This window comes from Cimex lectularius, unplaced genomic scaffold (genome assembly GCF_000648675.2).
Source record: "Cimex lectularius strain Harlan isolate CLEC.00 unplaced genomic scaffold, Clec_2.1 scaffold23, whole genome shotgun sequence".
NCBI classification, from domain to species: domain Eukaryota; kingdom Metazoa; phylum Arthropoda; class Insecta; order Hemiptera; family Cimicidae; genus Cimex; species Cimex lectularius.
In genome coordinates, this window is record NW_019392690.1 from 975,055 (window position 1) to 1,001,785 (window position 26,731).

At 36.0% G+C, this 26,731-nt stretch overlaps 1 protein-coding gene across 1 annotated transcript in view; it reads left to right on the top strand.

Annotated features, from left to right (window-relative positions):
- Positions 1 to 5,653: 5,653 nt before the first annotated feature.
- The window catches only part of LOC106671428 (fork head domain-containing protein crocodile-like), a 23,656-nt gene continuing 2,578 nt past the window's right edge, over positions 5,654 to 26,731 (top strand). The window contains exon 1 of the mRNA XM_014402348.2: positions 5,654 to 6,840. Coding sequence (XP_014257834.1) covers positions 6,030 to 6,830 — 801 coding nt within the window. The 5' untranslated portion in view covers positions 5,654 to 6,029 and the 3' untranslated portion in view covers positions 6,831 to 6,840. The remainder of the gene's footprint in view (positions 6,841 to 26,731) is intronic.

Consider the following 26,731-nt stretch of genomic DNA (forward strand, 5'->3'; position numbering starts at 1 on the left):
AGGTGCGTTAGCAGAATTCTACATCCTATTTGTTTTGGTATCACTTGAGAGAAAACGACCAGCTCGTGTTACCAGTCCTGCAGTATGACCAACCATAATATTGCCAGTTTGCGTAAATAAACAGGCGTCTGTTGTTGCTGACTTAAGTTTGCCAAAGGCAAATATTTTATAAACCGTCTATCTGACTTCGTAGTATTAAAGGTGAAAAAAATTTACCTTAATTTGAAAAATACATTTAAAAAAATCATAAATATTTGTAGATATAAAATGAAGTTAAATGTGAATATTTTAATCGTTGAATATATGTATCAGGGATGAGTGTTTTTAAATTCATTAATGTTTAGATTCACCATGTTTTCGATAGTTTTATTCAATCCTATAAGGGCTGCAAATAAAGTTTAAATTGTTGAGCTCTGTAGGTTGTAGGATAGGTATGTATACTTCGTTTGTATTAAATATCCTCTGCATAACATCTCTATTATTGTCATATTTTCAAAATCATATGTGTAATTATATTGACGACAATGTTTAGCAGGTCTGCTGGAACCCTTACAGCCATTTCACATAAGTCTATCAGATAAGTGTTAGTTTGAACGTAGTGTATTGCTTCTTTACAACGATTTTATTAATAAAAATCTCGAATTTGACAACAGTTTCATGCTATTTAGTCTTGCATGTCGAAAGCTTTCGACAGGGTTATCTTTTGTGCTCTTCTCTAGATCCACTTTTTTCTTGGTTTGAATCATTTCTGACTGAAAGGGCTCACAGGGTTGTGTCTAATGGTTCTATCCCATTCATGTAGAATTTTGTCTGGAGTGTCGCTCAAGGCTCTCTTCTTAGGCCTATAATTTTTTTTCTTATATTTCAATGACGCTTAATCGATTTTTCGTTTTTTCTTCGAACTCTCTTTTAGCGGATGACCGAAAGTTATTTTTCAATATTTCTTTCATTGCTTGTGGATTAATTCAATTAGATTTAAATGCTCTCTTTGCCTGGTGTTGTAATAATGATTTGCGTGTCAATCAACCAAAAGCATTAAATTCGATGTGTCATCTAAGCTGAAGGATCTGATTTTTCGTCGTATCACATAGGTTGTGATCTTCCCTGGATAAAGTAAATGAAATAAATTACTTGTGTATTATTTTTAATTGTAAATGCACTTTTCGTGATCGCACAAGATTAAAAGTAAGGCTTTAAAAAAATTTCTGTATTGTCTTAAGCTTTACTAAGACTACTAGGGTCTTCGGTAACGCCTTTGATATTAAAATGTTATATCAATCATTGGCCCGCAATCATCTTGCGTATTGTATTGTCTGGAATCTATTTCTTAAAGCTGAGATTAATCAAGTTGAATCAGTCCAACGTAGGACTACTAGTTCCTTGACTTTAAGGTTTGACGCATTTAATTACCTTGCTTGCCTATGTTGATAGGCTTTTTTTACTAGGCTTCTTAGTTAGATAGACGGCGAGTTGTCTGTCTTACCTTCACATGCAAAGCAGAGATTATTTCAAGTCTTGTCCTGAGAGTTCCTCGACATCTTGTACACACGCCTCCCTAGGAAACTCAACTTCTGCAGACTGTGTTGTTTTCTCAGACTCTTTATGTACTTTGAAAATGAAGATCTCTAATGCTTAAGTTCTTATCTGTTGTTTCTGCAGATGAACTCTTAACCCTTTCTTGCCGACGTTGCCTCAGAGCAACACCAAATTTAGCAAATTTAATAAACCATAGTTAATCCCATGAGTTTAGGGCGGGTGCAATGTTTTTCCTTCAATGGTCCATCCCGTGTATTGGCAGCACTGGCTCGGTGCGTCACATCCGACCGAAGAGTGCCCTTACTTTTCTTCCCCTACTTTTCTATCCCATAGCACCACCACCTCCATAGCTTTTTCGAGTGAAAATGTTGTGGGGATATATTGCTCCTCTGTTCTTCTCGGCCGTCAAAATTTTAGTACAAACTTGCTCAGACAAATTGATGTGATTTCTTGCGAAATTTAACCGAGGTGTTCTGCGCCTTGTCAAAAGTTCTGAACCAGTGGCAGGCCTTCTCGCACGTAATCCAGCTTCTGATAGTCTTCGACAGTGCGTAAACTGAAGCATTTCTGACTTGTTCAAGTCGTTGCTTGATCTCAACAGCTTGATCTTGATCTCAAGGTCGATTACCGAGTACATTCGAATCTATAAAACGAACTTCTCCCTGAGATGTAACTAGATGGCGACCTGATCTATGCCTTCTTGAGTAACCTCCAGTATCTTGGTAGCGATGGAAGACCCTTCGGACAGTTGCTCTGGAAATGTTAAGCACCCTGGCGACTACGCTTGACTTATCTATCTTCCAACAATGCCATGATTCTAGCTGAGTTTGTATCACTTAAAGCACACAAATTTGAAACTTAAAAATGGTACAACTTAAATAAAACCACCTTTACAGAAAAATCAACAAAGAAGATTGACTATTCAAAGATTTGTTTACAATATCCAATGGTAAACAGGTGGGAGATTTTATCTTTTATTTACCTCTAACCCCTTATAACGGACCAAATATTGTAAGAAAATCATTGCGGGATTGTCTAAGAGATAATTAAAAATGTTAAGGGTGGCCAATCTTTTTCCCTCTTACAATCAGTGTATAATCTGCTGCAAAATTTGCCCCATTACTTCAGTGGAATTTTCCAGCACAGCCAAATTTTGTAGAAAAATTTCCTATCATTTCCATTTATTTATCAAGCCACTTAAGCCTAACCTATTCCAACGTCTTGCTCGGGCCGAGTTGTTAACCAATTTTCTTTGCTGGCAATTCAGCCTCCTCCATCCTCACATGTCCAAGCCAGCTTAATCTTGATAATTTTATTGCAGTTACGGCATTCGCTTCTTTGTACAGATCCTATACTTCATTATTCAAGAGATTCTTTTCGTATGTTTGCTGATGGTCCAAGTTTGAGAAGCATATGTCAGTAGTGAGCGGTCGAAGGTTCTTCTTCGCCTAATTTTGATTTTGTGTGATTTTGATCGGTGATGAAGCAACGAAGGTAAATGTAGAAAGAAAAACAACTGCTTCCACAATATTCAATTGCTTCCCAAATGTACTGAAAAATAATTTATAACAATAAAAACTTACTTTAAATAAAAATTTACAAAAATATTAATTCGACGTGTTGCCTCGAAGAATATGGAAAGTTGGAACGAGCCCGTCTACGAGGCTCTCTGAGACAAAAACAAAAAAGAGACACTCATGAAGTGATACCAAGGGTTCAACAATAATTACTGCAATATTAACAGCATCAAGCAGAGCCAATGAGATGCAATAAATCAAACAAAAAACAACCAAATAAACTAAAAACAAAAGTACGACAATGTTTTAAACAGGCAATATCTATCTAGAAGTGATGGTGGTTACTTGATATTGATATCCCCTCAGTTTCGTTCTGAATGTAAGAAAATTGTGATAAATGCTCTAGCCAATAATGATTACAGAATGCCTTTAATCAAGTAATAATATAAAAATTTTCGTTTTTTTGTATGAAATAGAATCCTCAGGAAGGCCTAAAGCTTGACAGTTTTTCTGTCTACTTTTACCCCATGTATGGTTCATCCCCGATCCGCATACATTTAATTATTGAAGGCCGATCATCTTTATCACCTTATTCTATTAGTTTTAATTAAATTAATCAATATATTTGTGTTAGTTTGACAAAAGAAAATAGAAAATACAAAGCAAAAACAAACAAATGTTAAACCTCATTTTTAATAACGGATTTACTTAAGAATAGTCAACATGAAAATCGCTCATTTTGTAATCAAACACCTTTTCTCGTCTTTTCTACATTTTAATCCAGTTGCTCTCTTTAACCATGGAAAGACAGTATCTTGAACGGGAAGTTCGCAATAGTACTGTGAGAACGAGTTATGGAGGTCACCAGCAAAGTGATATCGCAGAAGCAGTTGGCGGGCTTTTCTCAGAGCGGGGTCTTGGGGGTTTTACCCCGATTCCGAGAGACTGGAAATGCCAATAGGAGGTACCATGTATGGATCTCACAGCATTACGACGCCAAGGAAGATCAGAAATATTGTCATTGCTGCAAGAATCTTTTTCACAGTGTCAACTAGATCTTAAAAGTACAAGATGTTTTGGTAAGGCTTTCATCCACACAAACGATTGTCGGCCTCACATCGTATGCCCCTTTGAAACGACTTACAGCAACAGCCCGCCACTAGCAACTCAGGAAAATATAGTGCAACGAGCGCTTAGAATAGAACACCAATCGGAATGCTCTTATGTTTACTGATGAGTCGCATTTCGGTCTGTATAGTAATAGTAGGCGTCGAAGCTACCTAGAACAGGGTATGCGTACAATGTCCGAGTTCGTGCTTCCTCAGTGCAGTTTGGAGGAGGCGGTGTAATGGTCTGGGGTGGGATTTATATTGGAGGACGAACTGGACTCCATAATTTTAAGGCAACCTCAGCGCAGTCTGTTATGTCCAAGAAATTACCGAGGAATACATCCCTCAAACCAGGGATCTCATTGGCAGACAATCCTAGACCTCATAGAGACAGAGTTGTTCATCGATGTTTAGAAAACCTGGGATCATCTTCCCTTTCCTCCATTGCCTCCAGCCCTCAATCCCATTGATCACATGTGGGATGCGTTGCAGAGAAAGCTTTTCGATCATCATCCGCAGCCGCTGACGTGCAAAAACTGAGTGCAGCTTTGCAACATCTACGGCATGAAATTCCTTATGACATTAGTGACAACCTTAGCATATGCCTAACCGGTGCACAGGGGTTTTAGCTAACAGAGGATTTGCACGGTATTAATTGTTTAAAAAATTATTGTGTTCAATAGTCAAAATTATGGACTTAAAACCTTTTATTTTTTACTTTTTTATTTATTTTATTTTTTTATATTTACGAGGGTTCCCAATAGCAGAGGTCATATAAACTCTCGGGGTGCCGGTTTTTTGAAAAAAAGCCCATTTGTAAGTATGTCGGGTTTGAATGCAGGGCCGCTGGTTTCGAACCCGGGATCTTTACTTTACAGTGATGAGCGCCGTGTCAACGCCTAAACCGTTGCGGCCACCTTTTATTTTGTTATTTTTCAAAATCCCTTAATTAAATTTTCCTTCAGTAAAAACATAATAATTTCTAATAAATTTTAATGTAATTAATAATAAAACTAAACTAAAAAATGCAAGGGAAAGTAAATACTACAACATTGGCAATATTACCATTCATTTTTGACCAGTTTATTTTGAAAGGCCAAGATAGCTCATATTAGCAGTAATGATTTTCCTGCTAATCCCCTCAGAGATTAATGGAGTAAATTTGGGAGGCGGAATGGATAAATTCGTCGAAAGTAATACATGTGAAAAAATGTGAAAACTGGAAACGATGAAAAATGAAAAGTGATCGTAAGGAGGGAAGAGAAAAAAGGGGGTGGTTTCGGGAAATTAAGTTAGGAGGTAAATCAGAAAGAAAGCAGAAGGAAAAAAATCAACAGTCAAGATAGATGGCAATACATTGAATGGTGGGTGGTTGAATTGTGGGGTGGTCGGAGGGTGGGTCGGGGTGATAAAAGGAGTTTGGAATTGAAATGGGGGCTTTTTGTTTTAAAATTGATTCGGCTTGGAGAGACGGGAGGCCTTTATAATTCGGCGTTTGGGGCGAAGTGCCCGAGGGGGTTGCAGGGTGTAACGTTAATTGGGTTTTGTCTATTTGAAGGTAGGGGCGAGGGTGGAAGAGTATGCAGATTACCCTGAGTCAACCCTCGGTCGATTGGAGGGGAAGCCGGATTGGAAGAGGGGGCCGAACAGGGCGGAGCTTCCATCCCTTGGTGGGAGAAGGGACTCCACCGGGTATTTTCACTAGTCCAAAGCCAACAAACGCAGGGTGTTTTCTCATAATCTCTGTGTCAACTGTACCGTGTTGTGTCAAATAACAGTGTTCTCCGAGTAGAAGCCAGGGTCGAACCCTCGGTTTTTTACGTTCCCCGTCTCTGTCTGTCTATCACGTCCTCTCTCTTTAAGGAACATGCACACGCTATTCGGAGACCAAACGTACTACAGCAGATTCCCCGCGGGAGCCGGATATCCCACCGGTTACGATTATTCCAGGTACGCGGGTTACCATCCGACGACCGGCTACCAACCGGTGACCCACCATGTCCCGTCCAAGGATATGGTCAAGCCGCCGTACTCCTACATCGCCCTCATCGCCATGGCGATACAGCACGCCCCGGACAAGAGGTGTACCCTGAACGGGATCTATCAGTTCATCATGGAAAGATTCCCCTACTACAGAGAGAACAAACAAGGCTGGCAGAATTCCATCAGGCACAATTTGTCCTTAAACGAGTGTTTTGTGAAAGTACCCCGTGACGATAAGAAACCGGGCAAGGGTAGTTACTGGACGCTGGATCCCGATTCGTATAACATGTTCGACAACGGTTCCTATCTGAGGAGGAGAAGGAGGTTTAAGAAAAAAGACGCCCTCCGAGAAAAAGAGGAAGCCATGAAGAGGCAGCAGGAGTTGATGAGGAGGGAAGAGAAAAAAGAAAAGACCCCCAAGAGGGAGCCGGAACTGTCGCCGTGCGAAGTCAAAGCGGAATACGATAGTTTTTCCGTCGATTCCCTTGTCACTTATCCCTCGGCGAGGTGTGCCGGACCCCCGGCGGGACCGTCCACGGCCATGTACTCCTACTGCCAGTACGAGGAACAGGGGTACAGGCACTGGTACGGGGACAACCCGGAAATGTTCGACCCGCCCTCGTGCCAACTGGGTTTTAGGCATGCACCGCCTCAACACAGTTACTACCAACACTCCCAAGTCTAGCGATCCCCAAGTGAGTATACCCAAGATTCAGTCTTACTGCTCGAAATAATCGAAGTTTGTTTATTCACGTGTAGTCTTTCAATATGCGTTATCATATACAAATATTAAAAATATGTAATAATGTACAAACCTTTTTTAGCAATTGCCAATCATATTCGAGAACGACCTCCCTCGATATGCATATCATGCATTTTGAAACCTCTGATTGAAAAATTAATTTTCACTTTTCAAGATTTCCTCCCTTGGTCTGCGAATGATAAACCTTATTGATAGTTACTATCATCTTGGTCTGCCTATCTAACTAGTAATAAGAATTATCTTAATCTTAATCCTAAAATCAGACATGCCTAGATGATAGGTAACTATAAAACTATAGATTTACCACCCCGCAGACATGGAGGGAAATCTCCCAGTTTTTTCTTTGGGTATTCCTCACTCGTAATTTCCAAAGTACAATAACAATATACATAAAATTAATGATCTTTTATCAAGTACCTACAAAATATTACTAGTTTTGCAGGTTTATCTCCCTTGTGAAGATGCTCACGTTTACTATGTGCATATTTTATTACTTGACGGGATTTAATTTCAGCCTCAATATTATAATTGTATATAAAAAAAATCCTGGATAAAGTTAATCTGAAAGTCATGAAAAAGAGAACGTTCACTTCTTTCGTCAATCTTTCGAGGATTATACAACCTTTATCAGGACTTTCAAAAGATTTTTTATGATTTAAGCGGTTAAAAAATATAAACTTCTACTTAAAATATTGAAAATTAATGTTTCAATTATAAATTTATGATTTTGATAGTGCGGACGAGACCATAGCTCCTAATCTACTAATTTCTAGTAGTTTCAAAATCCAGATAAATTGATGTGTTCTTCGAAAGCTTGAAGGACCAGACAATGCGTCTTTTTTCATTTTTTCAAATTCCCTTTTCACTTGATTTTTTATATACGAGCAGCTTTTATTTTATTAATTTTGTTGTTTATTCGTACTTATTTACCGTTGTAAACTATAAAATGATTAGATTATTGACAGTTATATGTAAATAAATAATAGATAACAAATATACAGTGATACTCGTACGACAAAGCCTTGTAAACATCAAATACAACAAAAAAAATCGTATGAACCGTGGTCCGATTCTTAACCATTTCTCAAATATTCAACATTTTATGTTTTTGTCAAGTATCTACAGTTTTCGTCATAAATCTACACTTGAGTGTTCATTTTTGTGTAAATCCAAAAAAAAAAGCATTGAAAAGAGGTTAAATTTCCTTTGAGAAGGCCCTGTTCTAGAATTTTCAATTTAATTTTTGATAACAAAACAAACACATAAAATTGGCAACCTCTGGAATGGAAAAATTCACGGTAGAACAAGCAAAATTTCATAACAACTTCATCATTCAATAAGCTTTCTAGCGGTGATACCCTTTTCATTAATCACATCGAACCAAATGGCAGAAATTTTTTGCTAAAAAAAGTAGAATTGAAAAAAGCAGGGGGAAAACATTGAAATTTTTGTCTTTTGAAAAAGGGGGAGAGATGTTAATCTAGTAATTCATCTTTTTCCCTGGGCAAAATTTATTTACCAACTTGGAAAATAAAAAAGCACAAAAAGAAAGAAAAATGAAACAAAACACATAAAAAAGAGACAATAAACAACAAAAGCAGAAAAATCGGACAAAACATATACAATAAACACATACAAAAGAAAAAAAGAACAACAATTCAAAAATATAAAATCACAAAAAGTAAGAAAAATGATACAAAATACATAAAAAAGGTAAAATAAACAACGAACAACCACTTTACGTTGAATTTTCTTTTTATTATTAGATTAAAGCTGGGCTTTACATCTTCTGTATTGTTTTTTTTTCTTCTTTTTTTCGTGATTAGTATATTTTGTCCAATTTTACTGGTTTGGTTGTTCCTTATATTTATTGTCTTTTTTATTTGTTTTGTTTCATTTTTCTTTCTTTTTGTGCTTTTTTATTTCTGTGCTGTTGTGTGAATATCTGCGAAAGGGTTGAGAATCGGTTCATACAAATTTTTAGTTTCATTTGACCTGACGAACCTTGTGCGAGAAACGAATCACCCTGTATATTTCCTATATTCTAGCCGTTAGCCTGGATCGCATTAATTCTCGTTTTCAGTTTAAAAAATTTCAGTTTTTGCCGTACCCTTCATATATTGGCTTGTTGAGAGCCAGATAATGGAAAAAAGTGAGAAACTGCAGTCAGTAAAATAACAGAATTTTTATACAGTGAAACCCCTCTTAACGGACAATTTTTGCATTCCCCGGTACAAAAAGAAGATTTCTTGTATATTTTATAACGAAACCCTCCATACCGGTTGCGGACATTGTCGTCAGTCCCCATCAGAGTAGTTCACCCCTCTAGAATGGACGTAAACAGTAAAACAATATTAAATTCCTATCTGAACAAAATATTTGTTAAATTTTTTTAATCAAAAACATTTCAGGAAAGTACGATAGGTATCGCACGTAATCCTTTACTGAGAAATTGTGAAAACGGCTTAAATTTTGTATTTTGACCCAGATGTTTAACCATTCAGGACAGTGAAATAATAGATATCGCGCTCATGTTTCTCCAGTACTGCGAGTGTGATATTGCTCTCCAGTCTCTTCACTTTTGGTCTGAAATGCAAAGAAGCAGCATTAAACGGCGGTGTTTTTCATTAATCTGCGTACGTCTGCGTTGCAATAATAACAAGATGAAACTATGTCTGCCATTCCTATAATCATAAGGAACACGTATAAAAAAATTTGATCAAAATCGGACCAGTAGATTTCGAGATTACCTTTTACAAAACTTTCTCTATTTATGTGTAGAAATGTGTGGTGATTAGTGACCGTTAATCGATAATTATTCAGAAATCGTGAGATGCGGTCTGGTTTGATGTAGGTTTCAGAAGAACATTTTCTTTATCGTGCCAACTCTCAGAGACTCTCAACACGACACGCAAGAATGGCACAATTACACAGAACACAAACACTTTAAGCCCTGAAGATGATCTCAATAAAGATCGAAACGTTGGCACCATAAGGAAAATGTTTTTCTGAAACCTACATCACACCAGACCGCATCTCACGATTTCTGAATAATTTCTCTATTTATTATATTAGTATAAATACACACACACACACACACACACACATATATATATATATATATATATACACAAAGACAAAAAAATCCGGTCACTCATATTTTGTAGTTTATTTCAAACTATATGTATTTTTATCTTTATATAAATTACAAAATTGTAAACCATATCAAGCAAGATCAAAAATTCATGAGAATAACTATTATTGAATTGAAAAAAAAATTACCAAAAAATCATAGTGATAGAACCCTGCATTCGAATCCGGGACCTTTACATTACAGTGATGAGCGCCGTGTAAACGCCTACCGTTGCCGCTACCGACACCCTTATATTATTATTATTATATCTCTGTTTAATGAAAACCTGCGAGAAGTGTCTGACAAACTAAACGTTTTATTGCAAAAACTTAAATTTTATATCTTTTTTAATGTTTTAATAGCATCCTCAAATAATTTCCATTGTCACCATTAAATAACGAAATTATTATTATCACGTTTAAATTCAGTTTCATCCAATAAATTATCGCTTAGGTACAAATAAAAGAAGAAAGATTTCATATACATTAAACACATTTTAATTCATTTCCTATTTTCCTCTTAAGACCTATTATTAATTAAATAATTTATTTTTATTTATTTGCTGGGATTTAAACTGCTCTATGTCATTTACTCTTTAAATTATCTTTCGCTTAATTTATCTAAATGCAGTCATATTTCCTTTTCTAGAATTACCAGATCTAGAGGACTTAAACTTCCTTTACTCTATTTATAATCCATTAGAGTTCGTGGTCGGATTGACCGAATAACTTTTTCAATTAATTAATCTTTACGCAAGGTATTGTTTGAGGTGATGAGATAAAAAAGACAGTGTCACGAGCGGGATTCGAACACACGATCTTCGGCTAAATACGCTGCTGCTCTAACCAATTATCGTTACTTCGATCCACTCGGACACCAACTCCCAATCTCAACCTACAACCTTTCGCCTTTTCCCTCCTTTTTGCCATTTTTCAAATGCCGTGTAATCAGGATTCGATTCTTGGTGATAAATGAAATGGCCACGGAGAGCTTTAGTGAAGATATACTTCATTTTACTGATTAAATCCATTAGAGTTCGTGGACGGTTGACCGAATAACTTTTTCAATTAATTAATCTTTACGCAAGGTATTGGTTGAGATAAAAAGGAGGGAAAATTCGAAAGGTGGGGTTGAGATGGGAAGTTGGTGTCCGAATGGATCGAAGTCACGATAGCTCAAGTGGTAGAGCAGCGGCGTATTTAGCCGAAGATCGTGGGTTCGAATTCCGCTCGTGACACTGACTTTTTTATCTCAACCAATATCTTGCGTAAAGGTCTATTTATTATTAAATTTACACTAAAGTTGATATAATTAAAGGTTTTGTACCAGCAGTACGACCAGACTTTATCTTTGTATCGGGTGTTGTGTTTATGTTAATTTATGGGGTGAAAGTTATATTATACATTTATTCTGTAATTGACAACTTGAGGTACAAATGAGAGGCTAGCAATTTAGAAAATCGACTTAGTTTTCATAAAAAAGCAGATAGCCGCTCAAATGACTGCAAGTTGAAAAATTCGCGTGAAAGACAGGAAAAGAAGTAAAAATACTCCCTGTTTGTCGGCCATAAACTTCCTACATTACTGTTATTTTAACTTTTAATCTAAGGTCTTGTTTGAGGTGAGAAAGCTCGCGTCACGAGCAGGATTCGAACCCTCGATCTTTCAGCTCCAGCATGCTTTCAGCTCACAACCTATGCGGACGATACTACAGTTCTACCCTTTAACTTGAATCCTTCCCAATATCGAAGAACACCTTGAGCTTATCGAAGGCTGGTGTAAAAAGTGGAAGGCAAAACTGAATGAAGGAAAATGTACTCAGTTCCCATTGAAAAAACAGACCTCCACTACATCACCAACAAAGACTTCCATTGAAGTCAAATACCAAGGACTAAACCTAGACAGCAGACCGACGTGGAATTCCCTGACAGGACTTATAAGAGAACAACTTAACAGAAGACTTGGACAACTACGAAGACTCCTTAGGACCAAAATCTGCTTTGACTGTCAAAACTAAACTAACCTTATACAAGACTTGACTGCGACCACTTTGGACATACGGAGTGAAACCGTGGGGTTCTACCAAGCCATCCAATCCTTCCATTCAAAAGTCCTCAGACAAATCGTCCAAGCTCCTTACTACGTCACTAATCTCACGATCCGCAACGACCTCAACATTAATTTTGTCAACGAACTGATCCGTTTCCGAGTCCAAAAGTTTCATACCAACCTTTCGATCCATCCTAACCAGCTCTAGCCCTTTTTACACAATCCCAAGAACCATCTGCTCTAACCACTTGAGCTATCCGTACTTCGATCCACCCGGACCAACTCATCTCAACCTACAATTCGAATTTTTCCCTCTTCTTGTCATTTTCAGGAGTTGGTCTCCGCGTTCTGACAATACTTGAGCCGGAGGTTGTGAGTTCGAATCCCGCTCGTGTCGCTTTCAAAAAACTTTTTCATCTAAGACCATAGATTAAAAGTATGATAAATTAAAATAATTAACACGATCAATATGACTACTAAATACATATATGGACATTATTATTATTCACTTTGACTAACAATTATCCTTCAAATACCGTACATCTCACATTTGCTCTAAAGCACAAAAAACACTTGGGTTTTTAATTCTCCATTCAAAATCTGTGAAAATAAAGCAAATATTGAAACTTTGCGACTTTTGTTATATCAATAGTTGGATTTTCTTTTTTGTCTGGTCTTCTCAGCGTCGTATCAAATCAATAGTATTGAAACGATTCAGCACCGTTTTCTTAGGTACTGTAACTAGTTGTTAACCACAATTTTGATTGCAATTATGATCTGTTTTTGACTAAGCTGAACATTGATCTAGAGGCAAGAAGAACTAGGTTTGACTGTGTTTTTCTTTGTATATTCCTCATGTCCTGAACTACCATTATAAGGTTTAATGTCCCTAAATACAAACATTTTCAAAATTTGAGCTTATACCTCTTTCTAACGGACCTGATCAGAGGAATATCTTTATAAAATGAATTAAGCTCGTTTACTCTAATTTTAATGAAGAGTTGACACACTAGTTTTGAAAATATTTCTATTCTTTTTTAGCGATACGTTTGTGTTTGCTTTTTTAAAATTTTCATGTCATGCAATAAATAAATCATAGACAATTCATAGTGTTAAAAACACATCACAGATTTTAAAAATCCATAAACTAAAGCAGATATAAAAAGTGATAAAACTAGAGAAAAATAGATTAAAACAAAAAAAATTAAAGAATCAGTTTTCATGGAATATCTCAGAACAAAATGCACCTTTCTTGTTTATACAGCAGTAGGAACAAAGCTCATCTTTTAGCATATTGAAGTAAATTCTCGGCCGGCCCCTCGAAAAAGAATGTTTATTCGTTTTCTAACAAACGCAACGTCTGCCATTCCTTATTTGAGATATGAATGCTCCTTTTTATTCAGTTGACTATTATTTTTTTAATCAGTTTTTCCGTCAATTTATTAAACAGTTAACCTCAAACATTTCCGCCTTTAAGTCTTTTTGACTACCTTCTGTCTATTATATTTAAATTTTTATTTATATGTTCATTTAGAAGCGAATTGCACCGAATTTTTTTTTTGCTTTTCAAGGGTGCTTGAATCCCCAGAATAAAATTTATTTTCTTCTTCTTCTTAGTTATATCTTGTATTGTATTATTGTCTGTGTTCATTTAAAACCTTATTTTCCACTGCGAACCAATGCAAATCAATTTTGAATAATTTATAATAAATTTATAAAACGAAAATATAATGAAATTTATGGGAAAATGTTTTTCTTAGAAGAAAACTATATATTTGATACTAGTTTAAACAGGTTACTAAAATAGGTTTGCGCTTTGTATGACTAATGGGCGAGAAACCAGACCTCATGTATTATATAATTAAACTAAATAAGGGTCGATGGGGAGTTTAATATTTCAATATTTACGCCAATAAATACATTCACTCTCAACAAATGCTAAGGACACAAAACTATCAGTACTATATACAATTTAAAAAACTAAGAATCTGAACAGGGGACCCAGATACTCGCTGCTAAGCTCAAGTACAATTCTCTGGTTGCATTCCTACACGCTAACTATATGGAGCAAGGAATTGTACCCTTTAGTTAGGTGGGACACATCGAGCAAACTTTCTCTGCCTGCCAGGCTCATAAGCTGACTTTGGTCCAAACTTAAGTGTCCGTATGTCAACCTCGCTTGGCCTAGTCTCGTGTGTGGATGACCCTTCTACAAGTCATGCCCTGCGAGGGCGCCAACACCGAGTGTGAGAGGATCGATGGAGGGTACTCAATATTACCCATTCACGCTAATAAATACATTCATTCTAAACACACACCAGTGTACGTAAAACTATCAATACTATATACAATAAAACAACCCTGTTTACTCCGAGAGTAGGAATAGGGGACCGAGAAACAATTCTCTTATCGGATGGCATTCCTACACGCTCTCTTTACAGAGCCAAGGAATTGCACTCCTCAATCAGGAAGGTCACATCAAGCATCGTTTCTCCGCATACCGGACACAAGCGCGGCTTTGGCCCAAAATTAAGTGTCGTGTGTCAACGTCGCATTGCCTATTCTTCATCGGATGAGGATGACTCTTCTACGAATCAGGTCCTCCGAGGGCCACCTTCACGATAAATCGTTAAAGATAATGTATTAAATAGGCTATGCCCATACCCGCATAAAATAAACGGTAATAATCAAATAAATTTATTAAAAATTTCCTGGATCCAATTTTTCTTAGTTCGGTCTTTCGAAGGTTTTAAGTCTTTTCAAATATTTTCTTAAGGGTGGGAAGGCCAGACTGTTTAAGAGGCGTGTCTAGGTCATTTCGTTTTTGGGAAAAGTCAAAGTTGTGATGAGGCCGGTTGACGTCCGGAGGCATTGTCGTCCGGGTCCTTTCCGTTTTGGATTATCTCCAGGAGCGAGGACTCGATCACGTTCCGAAAAGTGGATCCAGTCGGTCGACCGGCCTGTCAAAACAGCGGTGGAAGGCCACCCACGTTGCCGTTTCCCGGCCGAATTATTTATTTGGGAAAAATCACGGTTTGAGGAGGGGAAACGAGGAGGAAGTCGTTAGGAGTCATGTTTGTTTTGAAATTCATGGAGATCAACAAACGCGAGGGACGACACACCTTCAAAATTTCCTCCTGTTTTTCAAGCCGACATACGGAAAGAGTCGAGAACTTATTTCCACCTTACCACCCTCAAAGCATGGTTTACACCGATTTAAATTATGTTCACATAATTGTAAATTAACATACAAATAAATAAACAAATGATAAATGTAAACTATTCCCAGGTCCTCGGCCGTAAACAGACAAAAGGGGAGCATGAAGTTAGTCCTTTCAAGTATATAAATCACATTCTAATTCTAGCCACACAACGACCTGATCCTAGGTAAATTCATCCTAGAAAACAATAACAACAAACAGCAAGACTAGAAGATTTTTTTTAAATTCAAGTTTTTAAAAACACAAAATGAAATGTGTAACCCTCGCTAACACCCTATAACTAAAATCCGAGTGAAATACCTCAGAATTACATTAATTGTAAAAAATATTAAGAATTTAAAGATTATAAATTGAATTTTTGTTTCATCAATAATAAATTTTCAATAACTTATTATATTTCTTGATCGGCATACTGTCTTTTTTTTATTTGTAAAACCGCGTAAAACTTACTAACTTATTTTACAAATTCAAACTCTCATAATCACACTAAAAGGCGATATTATTATTTATTATCTGTAACTATAGATTTAGTCAATTTTGACGTAAAACTATTTAAAAATGTGTAACTTTTTTGTCATACATGATCGTCAAATTTTGGCATAGCCTGTCCTTCCAGCAGATGTGGTAAGATTAAAAATGATGTGTGGTGATTAGTGACCGTTAATCGATATTTATTTAGAAATCGTGAGATGCGATCTAGTGTGATGTAGGTTTCAGAAAAGCATTTTCTTTATCGTGCCAACGTTTCGATCTTTATTGAGATCATCTTCAGGGCCTGGGATTTACAAACATTGTTTACATGTAACAATTACATTTTGGATGTGGAAAAGTGAATTTATACAATGCAAAATATATTTTTTATATATATTCAATCAAAGTACACAGAAGACAAACACTTTGAGTAAGTAGAAATACTTTGATTGAATATATATAAAAAATATATTTTGCATTGTATAAATTCATTTTTCCACATCCAAAATGTAATTGTTATATGTAAACAATGTTTGTAAATCCCAGGCCCTGAAGATGATCTCAATAAAGATCGAAACTTTGGCACGATAAAAAAAATGTTTTTCTGAAACCTACATCACACCAGAATGCATCTCACGATTTCTAAATAAATTAAAAATGATGTAGAGGAAAAATGGAAAAAATAGATAGATATCTGCCAAATTACGGTAAATAAATGGTCATTGGTCTCTAGTCGACGGAGGCCTGGTCGAGAAGGGAAAGGCTACGCATAGGTCAGACTAGGTTTACAGAGAAGTTAAGCGATGAGCATATTTAAGTATGCAGAAAAGTGGAAACCCGCAGGATGAGCTACGGAGTCCGACCTGACCCATGCGTGGCATTGCGTATAGGGGTGGGTATCGAGCAGTTTATGAAACATCGATGATTTTATCCACCTATCGATGGCCCCATCAAACTATATCATTATAAATGTTTAAAAAATTATATATTTTTACTATATTAAATGCAAGTACAATTTATGATCACTTACAATTCATAACGCTTGAAAATACATGTTAAATGTGTCCAAGTCTTCATCGATACTCGCTACCATCATTAAAATTAATAGAAGGAAGCCAGTGAAGTTTCTAGGGAGTATGGAAAAGGGAGGTTTTTACTTTTTCTATTCACTGTTTTTCATTTTGATGTTTCAGTTGTTGTTTGTTCTTTAGACGGATTAATACTCTAGTGTGTTTATTCTTAATGCGCGCTGAATTTTAGTTTTGGCTTTAATTTTATTATTATTATTATTTAAGTAGCATAAGTTTATTTTCTGTAGCCTCCTTGGAAAACAAAAAATATTCTCTGGCTTTTAGGATAATAATAAATACAACTGCCCCTTATGCAGAGAAAGGTTGCTCGATGTGTCCCACATAATAGAGGCGTGCATGCCTTGGCTCCATACAGAGAGCGTGTAGGCATGCCGCCGGACTTAAGAAGAGTTCTCGAACACGGTAGCTAGTTTCAGAGTCCCCTGTTCCGCTTTTTAGAGGAAATTTGGTTTATTTATTGTATATAGTATGTCTTATGTGTTGTGTGTCTATATGTTTTGTCTGAGTGCATATATTTATTAGCGTGAATGGCGAGGGGTGAGGGTGAAATATAACGTCATCACTCCTCAAACGATGAGAGCGTAAGAGTGTGTGTTAGGGGTCGATGGCGGAATATTTATAAAAGTACTCCATCGACCCCAATCTAGATTAGTTTCAGTATAGGGTCGGTGGAGGAATATCAAGTACTCACCGACCAAACGGAATGAGTGTACTGTATGGATGTATTTATGTGTATTATGTGTATGAATGTATTTATTTGTATGAATGTAGTGTTTGAAAGGTTAAATAGAATATATACTTAGTTGGGGGCTGAAATGGCCAAGATGTCGGATGCCCGTCAAAAAAAAAAAAAAAAAAATTGCAACTAATACAAAAAATAACTAAACCAAACCAAAACCTCGATGATAGCCAAACATCGATGTTTTGGCACCGATGTTTTTTTTTTGACAAACATGTTTTACATTTTAATTACTATCGATGTCAAACATCGATGTTTTTGGGTTTGATACCCATCCCTAGTAACAAATCGTTGTTTTAGTACCTCAGGGCTGTAAGACTTTTCAAATGTAAATAGTATGTGTTTATGTGTTGTATTTTCTTATTATTTCCCTTTCTATTTCATCATTCACGATCTCTCTCTCTCTCTCTCTCTCTCTCTCTCTCTCTCTCTCTCTCTCTCTTTTTCTCTCTCTCTCTTCCTCCAATCTCGCTTTCCAATATCTCTCTTCTCTATCTCCAATGTGTTGGTATGAATGTAAATTGTTAGCGTGATACAGGATTATCTCCACCCCGAGGAATATCGAGTACTCAGGGGAAAAGAATGTGACCAGAATTACGGGAGATGAATGGATATGGACGTAGTCAGAATACCCAGTACAACGACGCCGGTTATCCCGCGGCGGGGGAAGCCGTGTTTTCGGGGGTTTGGAAGCGTGAAAATCTTTATTTGTTATGTGTTTGGGTCGTATTTTTCTCTTGTAATTTGACAACCTAAGATATCTTCGGTAGGTTATCAAGTTAAGAAAACAGGAGACAAAATATGAGTGAGCCAGTGACAAAGATGTCCACTGGTGTTTGTCAGACCATAACAAATACATATTACTACAGTAGCAGATCGTTCTAAATTGAAATGGACTTGACACAGACCATCTCCTTTGTTTAAAATTTACCGTTAATCCAATTACGATTGTTATAAAAAAATATCCTCTTAAATTAAATGATTTAACTCTTACGACTGTCCATCACCACGACGATTGATGGTTTCTTTCCCATTTAACCTATTGGAGTATATAGTGTTTTCTTCTTAATAGAATTGCTTTTAATTAGAGGAACGGTCGGACCGACTCATATTTGCCACGCTAGAGGTTCTGGGTTCAAATCATTGATTTTTGCTTTTAATGGATTATAGTATCAAAAATGTATAGCAAAATGGTCTGACCCATCGTGCGCGACACCCGACGGGCAATTGGACGTTATGCCCTCCTGTAAGGCAGGAGTTACTTTTTTCTAAATTATAGTTTAAAATAATGGAAGATGTATAGAATTGAAAAAGCTTGTCGTTTTATGAATCCGCTTGGCCATTTTACCCGTGGCGGAAAACACGTGTGCGCTTGTGTTTAGATTTATGTCGAACCGTGTTTTTGTGTTCCTTCTATGCTGTTAGCCCTTATAATTTTCCTCGCGTGCTGTATATAATCAGATTATATTTGCATGCAATGCAAAGGTTATTTTATTACTCTAGTACAATTTATCAGACGCTTGAATGATATTGTTATTGTTAGGAATACATACCGTGTTTTTATTGTTTTTTTTGTTTTTTTGTGTGTGTTCAGGGGGTGTTTAGGCTCAGTAATTTGATGGTATAAAAGCTTACATTGAAATATAGACACTACTAGGTAATAACCTGTAGTGAATGTATGGTCCTACAGAAGTAAAGTATTTTATTGTCGAGCTTTACACGCATAATCGTCGGACTTTACAGACTGTAATTTATAAATTTAATTATTATTTAATAATAAAAAGAATTTGCAAGGAAAAGGTCACTTTCCAAGAGAAAGTTTGTGTCTGAAGGACCTATGACAACGATTGCACCGAAGTCCTCCCACCACATCTAACAATTCATTTATTTTTAATAGAGTTAAATTATTAATTGAAGGGGGTTCAAAATCCCCAAAATTCACACAACAATTTTTTTAAGAAAGTTCTCACTGTATTACAACTAGAAAATCCAGTATAAAAATGTGCCCAAACAAGGGTTTAGATGCAATTGCTCAATGCACCACCGTCTAGGTGTTTTTTTCCTCAATAAAATTTATTTTAACCATCGCCGGCCCTAGTTTGTACTTCTTTTCCTGGGCTTTCGCTCGTATTTTTCAACCTGCAGCCATTTGTGCATCTCGGTCTGTTACCGACCCTCTTCTTTTATTGAAAACTAAATCGATATCGTAAAATGCTAGCCTCTCATTTGTCAATTGCTGAGTAGATAAAACATACAATAAATATATATACATAACCACAGACATAAAAGTCTGGTCACATTTAAACCCCCTGAGTGCTCGACATTCTTCGGAGCGTGGTCGAACCCACTCCATTCTCGCTAATAACTTACTTTTACTCTCCAGACATCACACTCCCAGAGTCTCAATATTCCTAGAAGAGAAGTTAAAAACTCCTTTCTTCCGAATAAAAATTAATTTAAAAAATCTAAATCATAATGAGAAGGGAAGTTAGTGTCCGAGTGGATTGAAGTCACGATAGCTCAAGTGGTAGAGCAGCGGCGTATCTAGCCTAAGGTCGTGGGTTCGAAACCCGCTCGTGACACTGACTTTTTATCTCAACCAATACCTTCAATGCAGATTAATTAATTGAAAGATATTGGTCAAACGGACCACGAAAATTAGTGAACTAAATCATAATGTATGGCTCTCATAAATTTTTCTGTCCCATGTAAATATTTTGAAAATGGATTGAGCCAGTTTTGAAACTAATCGTCTCAATTTAATATATTATTTGAAGTTTTATATTCCGGGTTAGGATGATATAACGACCGAAAGCACGGCAATAAAACAATTTCTCTTTATTAGATCTCCTTTGTATGTGTATAATACAACGAGAAATAGAAATGATAAATGATGAAGTGAGTGTGGTGTTCAATACTTTTTAAAAGGATTTACTTTTTAAACAAGAAGGTTTTAGAATAGCTTTTAGAAGTACGGGTTCACTTAAAAACATCCTCTCAAAACCTAAAGACAAAGTAGACAACTTGGCAAAAAGTGGGGTTTACCAACTCAATTGTAATGATTGTGATATTAAATATATAGGACAAAGCGGTAGAGAAATAAAAACAAGAGTAAAAGAACACTTGCCTAAATCGAGCAAATTTTCGGAATTTAAGGACCATCTAAAAGAAACAAAACATAATTTCAATTCAAATTTAAATACAAGAGTGTTACATAGTTTCAACAAAGGGAAAGAACTAGATTGGTTTGAGAAATTTGAAATTAAAAAATGTAAAATTGAACATGGTGATAAATGCATTAATAATATAACAGATTTTGATCTACCTCCCATTTTAAATATGTACATAAATAATATCAAACATCCAAATAATTAATCTAATTATTTTAATTGTTATTATTTTTATAGTAATTTATAGTAATATTAAGTATTTATTATTCTAATATTTATTTGTGTTATAATTTCCGCGTTTCGCACGTTCAAATTGAGCGTCATTAAAAAAAATCAGCTGATAATTGAAACGTCGCGTTGGCGGAGGTATCAGCGGTTTCACTTTGGCAGTCGAGAGACGTGGTTGTAGAAGTCCTTCAACCTGATGATGAGCTAAAAGGCTCGAAATCCGGATCGTTGCAAAACAACTTACTGTGAGTAGGAACTATCCTTTTAAAAAGTATACAACGAAAAGATTTTAGCTTCTGCATCGTTTGATGGTATAAACTTATAGCCTAATAATATATTTTTACGTTCAAATATATTTTTATTGCTATTATTATTTCATTACTACAATATTTTGTGCAACAAAATCTGCACACAGTTCAACGTTAATTTAGCAAAACTGGGCAAAACTCTGAATATAAATTATTTATATCAATTTAAGTACCCTTTTTTTCCTATTTACTAGATATTTTTTCAGAGGCTGGTAGCTAAAGCTGGTTTATTACGTTTTTCTATCTCGCATCTTTCATGTTTAACCATTCCATATGTGATTAAAGTATCCTCATTCAATTAAAATACACATTCATGCTATTTAAAAGATTATCTTACCTAAACTAACCTAAGTTTTTCATTGTAAGCGATTCGTGAGTTTTCTGGATAATTTTCTTTCTAGGCGCTAATTTGCCAAATTATGTTTGTGTATATTATGGAAATTAAATACTTCGAGTATTTGTCCCGGGGCCTTGGTGGTCCCTTGGGCGTTAGACTCTCGGACATGGGTTCGAGTCCCATCGTCGCCCGTGGGATTTCTGACCATGATCCCTAGCACAAAAAATATTGTGATCAGTATTCCGGCTAATATGCTAGAACATAAGCCATAAATTTATTTTTCCTTGTTCCTCAAATTTTATCATCACTTTTTTATTACCCCCTATCTCTGATGTTTAATCCACGCGTGATGAAAATGTTTAGAGCCTTTCCTAAGCTATTTCAAAAGATTATCTAACCAAAGTTTGGCAAGTCCCAAGAGTGCTGATACCCCACCTCTACAACCATACTAATATTAAGCACAACCTAGCCCAAGGCTTGGAGTTCGGCAGGTTGATTTTCACCTAGACACCCTCCCTTCATTCATGCCAATAAATACAATCACAAACAGTAAAAATTCACTATCCAAAGTTAACCTAATTGGTTCGGCAGGCATGCCACACCGGATTCTTTGCGGCTGCTAACACTGCGCCGCATAAAGTGCATCATCTCCGAGGTCTTTCTTTGGCGAGATGACCATGTGTCAGCTTGGTGTGGCCTATCTTCCGGCTTTTTCACCCATTTCCTCCATGGTCCAACGGTTTTATTTCATTTTAGTTGTTCAATATTTCTCGTTTTCCAGGATTTATGAGTTTTCCTTTACATTCACGTTGCTTATGCTTATAACAATCTTGTTAACTTTAATAAAATTAAAATATTTTATATCGACTTAAAAAAAAAGAAAGTTGCCATCTGGGCCAAAACTTGAAAGCCTTTTTTTAAAAGCATGGACTATTTAAAAAGAGAAGTTGAAAGAGTAGAAAACCGGTAAAGGTTTAACTGTTCCTCGTGATCGCTTTTTCCAGTTTACGACGCAGTTATATTTCTGTTATAGCGGAGTTAGACAAACACAGGACTAGTTTTAATTCCGTTGCCCATCCCTTTAGTGCAGTGTGTACTGAACGCAAGAGAGGGAGAAAAGCGGAAAGGCTTTTACTATCCTTCTGGGAGCAATCTGTCAGTCATCCTCGGCCCCACGCCCATTTTCTGCCACGTGAAAGAACATTTTTTGCCCTCTTTTCTTCTCATTTCTTAGTCGGCCTACAATCTCGGCGGGTGTTCAACCGACCGCGCGAGGAAATCCTTCTCCTGGAGCAATTTATAAAATAAAGGGATATGAGGCGTTTCAACATCCGCTGAAGTATCAAATATGGAATTATCTTCAATTATTGGCATCACTTTTACAATCTTTGTCCTTTTGACAATGACATGAAATTTTGTTTTTTTTAAAAATACAATTTAGCCTCTCAGGATATCAAAAGAATAAGCGCATCTAACAAATCCGTTAACTAAATAATTAGATTTAAAGACAACCGCATTGCTGATAAAAATTTAGTCTTTTGATCCGGGGTCTTCATTCACCATAAATTTATAACAATCGACTGAATAATCGATATCTTTTTTGAGATAATGTATTTATATGAATTCCTTAACTAGCTTTTAATGTCATGGTACTCTGGTGTATCGGGAATGAACTTTTGAATGTAATTTATTTAGAAATCGTGAGATGCGGTCTGGTGTGATGTAGGTTTCAGAAAAACATTTTCTTTATCGTGCCAACGTTTCGATCTTTATTGAGATCATCTTCAGGGATCAAAGTGTTTGTCTTCTGTGTAATTGTGCCATTCTTGCGTATCGTATCGAAGACAAACACTTTGAGCCACACATCAGTCTTTTACACAGCACATTCACGCTAATAAATAAATTCGCTCTCATTCTCTTCCAAGAATCCGAACAGGGGGCTCAGATATCGTTAGCGCGCTCAAGTACAATTCTTACATCAGTTAGTATTTCTACACGCTCTTTATATGGAGCCAAAAAATTGCACCCCTCAATCAAGTGCTGAATCTTAACCAAGTCTGGGGTGTGAATGTAATTACCCGAGAATATGGAGTACTCTGGTGTAGTGGAATGAATGTGGGTGTGTAATTTATTAGCGTGAATGAAGTGGTTTATCCCAATTTCCCCGAAGAATATTGACTACTGTGGGGTAGTGTGAATGAATGCATGAGTGTTATTTATTAGGGTGAAAGGTAGTTTATCCTCAATTACCCAAGAAATATCGAGAGTGAATGAAGTTAATTTATTAGCGAGAATAGAAGGGCTTATTCCCAATTACCCCGAGGAATATGAAGTAGTCTGTAGTAGTGTGAATGGATATGAGTATAATTTATTAGCGTGAAAGGTAACTTATACCCAATTAGCCCGAGGAATATCGAGTACCCTGCGGTTGAGTGAATAAATGTTCAAATGTAATTTATTTGCATGAATGGAAAGGTTTATTTCTTACTACTCCGAGGAATATAGAGTACTCTGGGGTAGTACAATTGATTTGTGTTGTGTATATGTAATTTATTAGCGTGAATGGAGGGGAATATTCCAAATTACTCCCTTTTTCTAGTACTCTTCCTTCTTTTTCATTGTATCTTGGCTCTTTTGTATACTTACAATGGCAGGGTTTATCCTCAATTACCCTGAGGAATATCGAGTACTCTGGGGCAATGTGAAAGGTTATGCGCTGCGTATATGTAATTTATTAGCGTGAATGGAGGGGAATATCTCCTACTACTCCCTTATTCTACTGCTGCTTCCTTCACTTTCATTTTAGCCCTTTTGTATACTCACTAAACTAAATACTAACCAAACTGTGGAAATGATAAATGATGGAGTGAGTGTGGTGTTCAATCCTTTTTAAAAAGATAGTTCCTACTCAAAGTAAGTTGTTTTGCAACGATCCGGATTTCGAGCCTTTTACCTCATCATCAGGTTGAAGGACTTCTACAACCACGTCTCTCGACATGAATTGCCAAAGTGAACCCGCTGATACCTCCGCCAACGCGACGTTCCAATTAGCAGCTGATTTTTTTAATGGCGTTCAATTTGAACGTGCGAAACGCGGAAATTATAACACAAATAAATATTGTACTAGTAGATACTTAATATTATTAAATTACTATAAAAATAATAAGGTAGATCAAAATCAAAATAAATGCATTAATAACATAACAGATTTTGATCTACCTCCCATTTTAAATATATACATAAATAATATCAAACATCCAAATAATTTAATTGTTATTATTTTTATAGTAATTTAATAATATTAAGTATCTACTAGTATAATATTTATTTGTGTTATAATTTTCGCGTTTCGCACGTTCAAATTGAACGCCATTAAAAAAATCAGCTGCTAATTGGAACGTCGCGTTGGCGGAGGTTCAGCGGGTTCACTTTGGTAATTCATGTCGAGAGACGTGTTGTAGAAGTCCTTCAACCTGATGATGAGGTAAAAGGCTCGAAATCCGGATCCGTTGCAAAACAACTTACTGTGAGTAGGAACTATCTTTTTAAAAAGGATTAAACTGCTATGTTTTTGTCTTTTTTCTGTGTATTTTTTTAAATCTACAATTGATGAGGCCCTGAGGTACAGAAAGGGCTGGGTATAAGGTACATAAAAGAGAGAATTTTTAACCGTTATATCATCAAATATCACAACTAGGTTGGAGAATCAGTAAACCTTGGACCACACCCCCGATCCCACCAAATATACTGAGATTCTGTAAAAGAAATTAGTAGGTTTAAAACGCGATAAAGATTAGAAAAGAAATGCAAAGCTAAGGAAAGAGGGTTAGCGATGGAAAAAAAAACCAATAATAATACAATTGTTAAGACTAGTTTTAAGAGATGAAAGGGTATTGCAATAAAAATTCTAATGGCGTTTCGCCATAGAACCGTAACAAGACAACCCCGTAATTTTTTCAGTCCAGAAAAACACGGTAAAATAAATTGTACGTTAATTTCCGTCCCGGTTAGTAAGCTTAAATCGTAATTAATTGTACCAATTTGTCAACAATTTTGACACACATTTACCATATAACAGACGATGCAGAAAGACAATTACTGAGACCATTAATGGGTCCTTTAATTAATTTGGTAGTGTTTAATTACACTTTGAAGGTCCTGTGAAATTCTCATTTTCTCATTCATGGCTTGGATTTATAATTCTGTGCCAGTTTAATAGACGTAGCAAATGCTTCTAATTATAAAAAAAAAAGTAATGCTAAATATTTACTATTAAAAGTTTAATAAATCAGGAGGTACAACGTCAGTTTTCTCTGTTCTGATATGTCCAAAATGTACTAATTTGCCAACATGGTTCTTTTTTAATAAACCAATCTTACATTTTTGCCGTGATAAATATCGTTCCAAAATAAATAAAATAGTGTGATTACGAACGAGAATGCAATTTTCGTCGAACGTTGTACATATAAAAACAACTAGGTGGCTAAGCCGTCATTTATCAAAATATATTATAATAGTTATAAAATAAACATTTACAATTTAGATTATCGGCACTCTGAGTGAGAGATATGTTTTAGTTGGCACGACACCTCCGGAAGCTGCCTTGGTCGCTTGGTCTCGTAATGTCGCCCACTAACGTATTACCTTACCGTTAATAAACAATTGCATGTTGTCAGGCGGGAAATAATATAATTCGTAACTGTTGTTGTCCATGAAGTATGATTTAACGGCGGGATTAAATCGGAAAGCTTTGAATAAATGGAAAACATGGAAGAAACATGTTTGGTATTTTTTAATCAGGCTAAGAGCCGTTCGCACTCCGTCCATAAAATAGGATCGTAATGATCCATCTATCTTATTTATTTAATTTTTTAAACTATGCCTTAAAAAATATTTCAATATTGCTAAATATTTCAAGATATCTGTTGTGGAAAATATCAGTTTACCCAGTTGATGCAGTTTAGTTACGAAGAAATACTGCCAAATGCAATTAACTATTGAATTTCGATGGATTATAGTGACAGTTTATTTTAATATGTTTAAATATTTCTTTTATTTAATAGAGTATGAACACCTT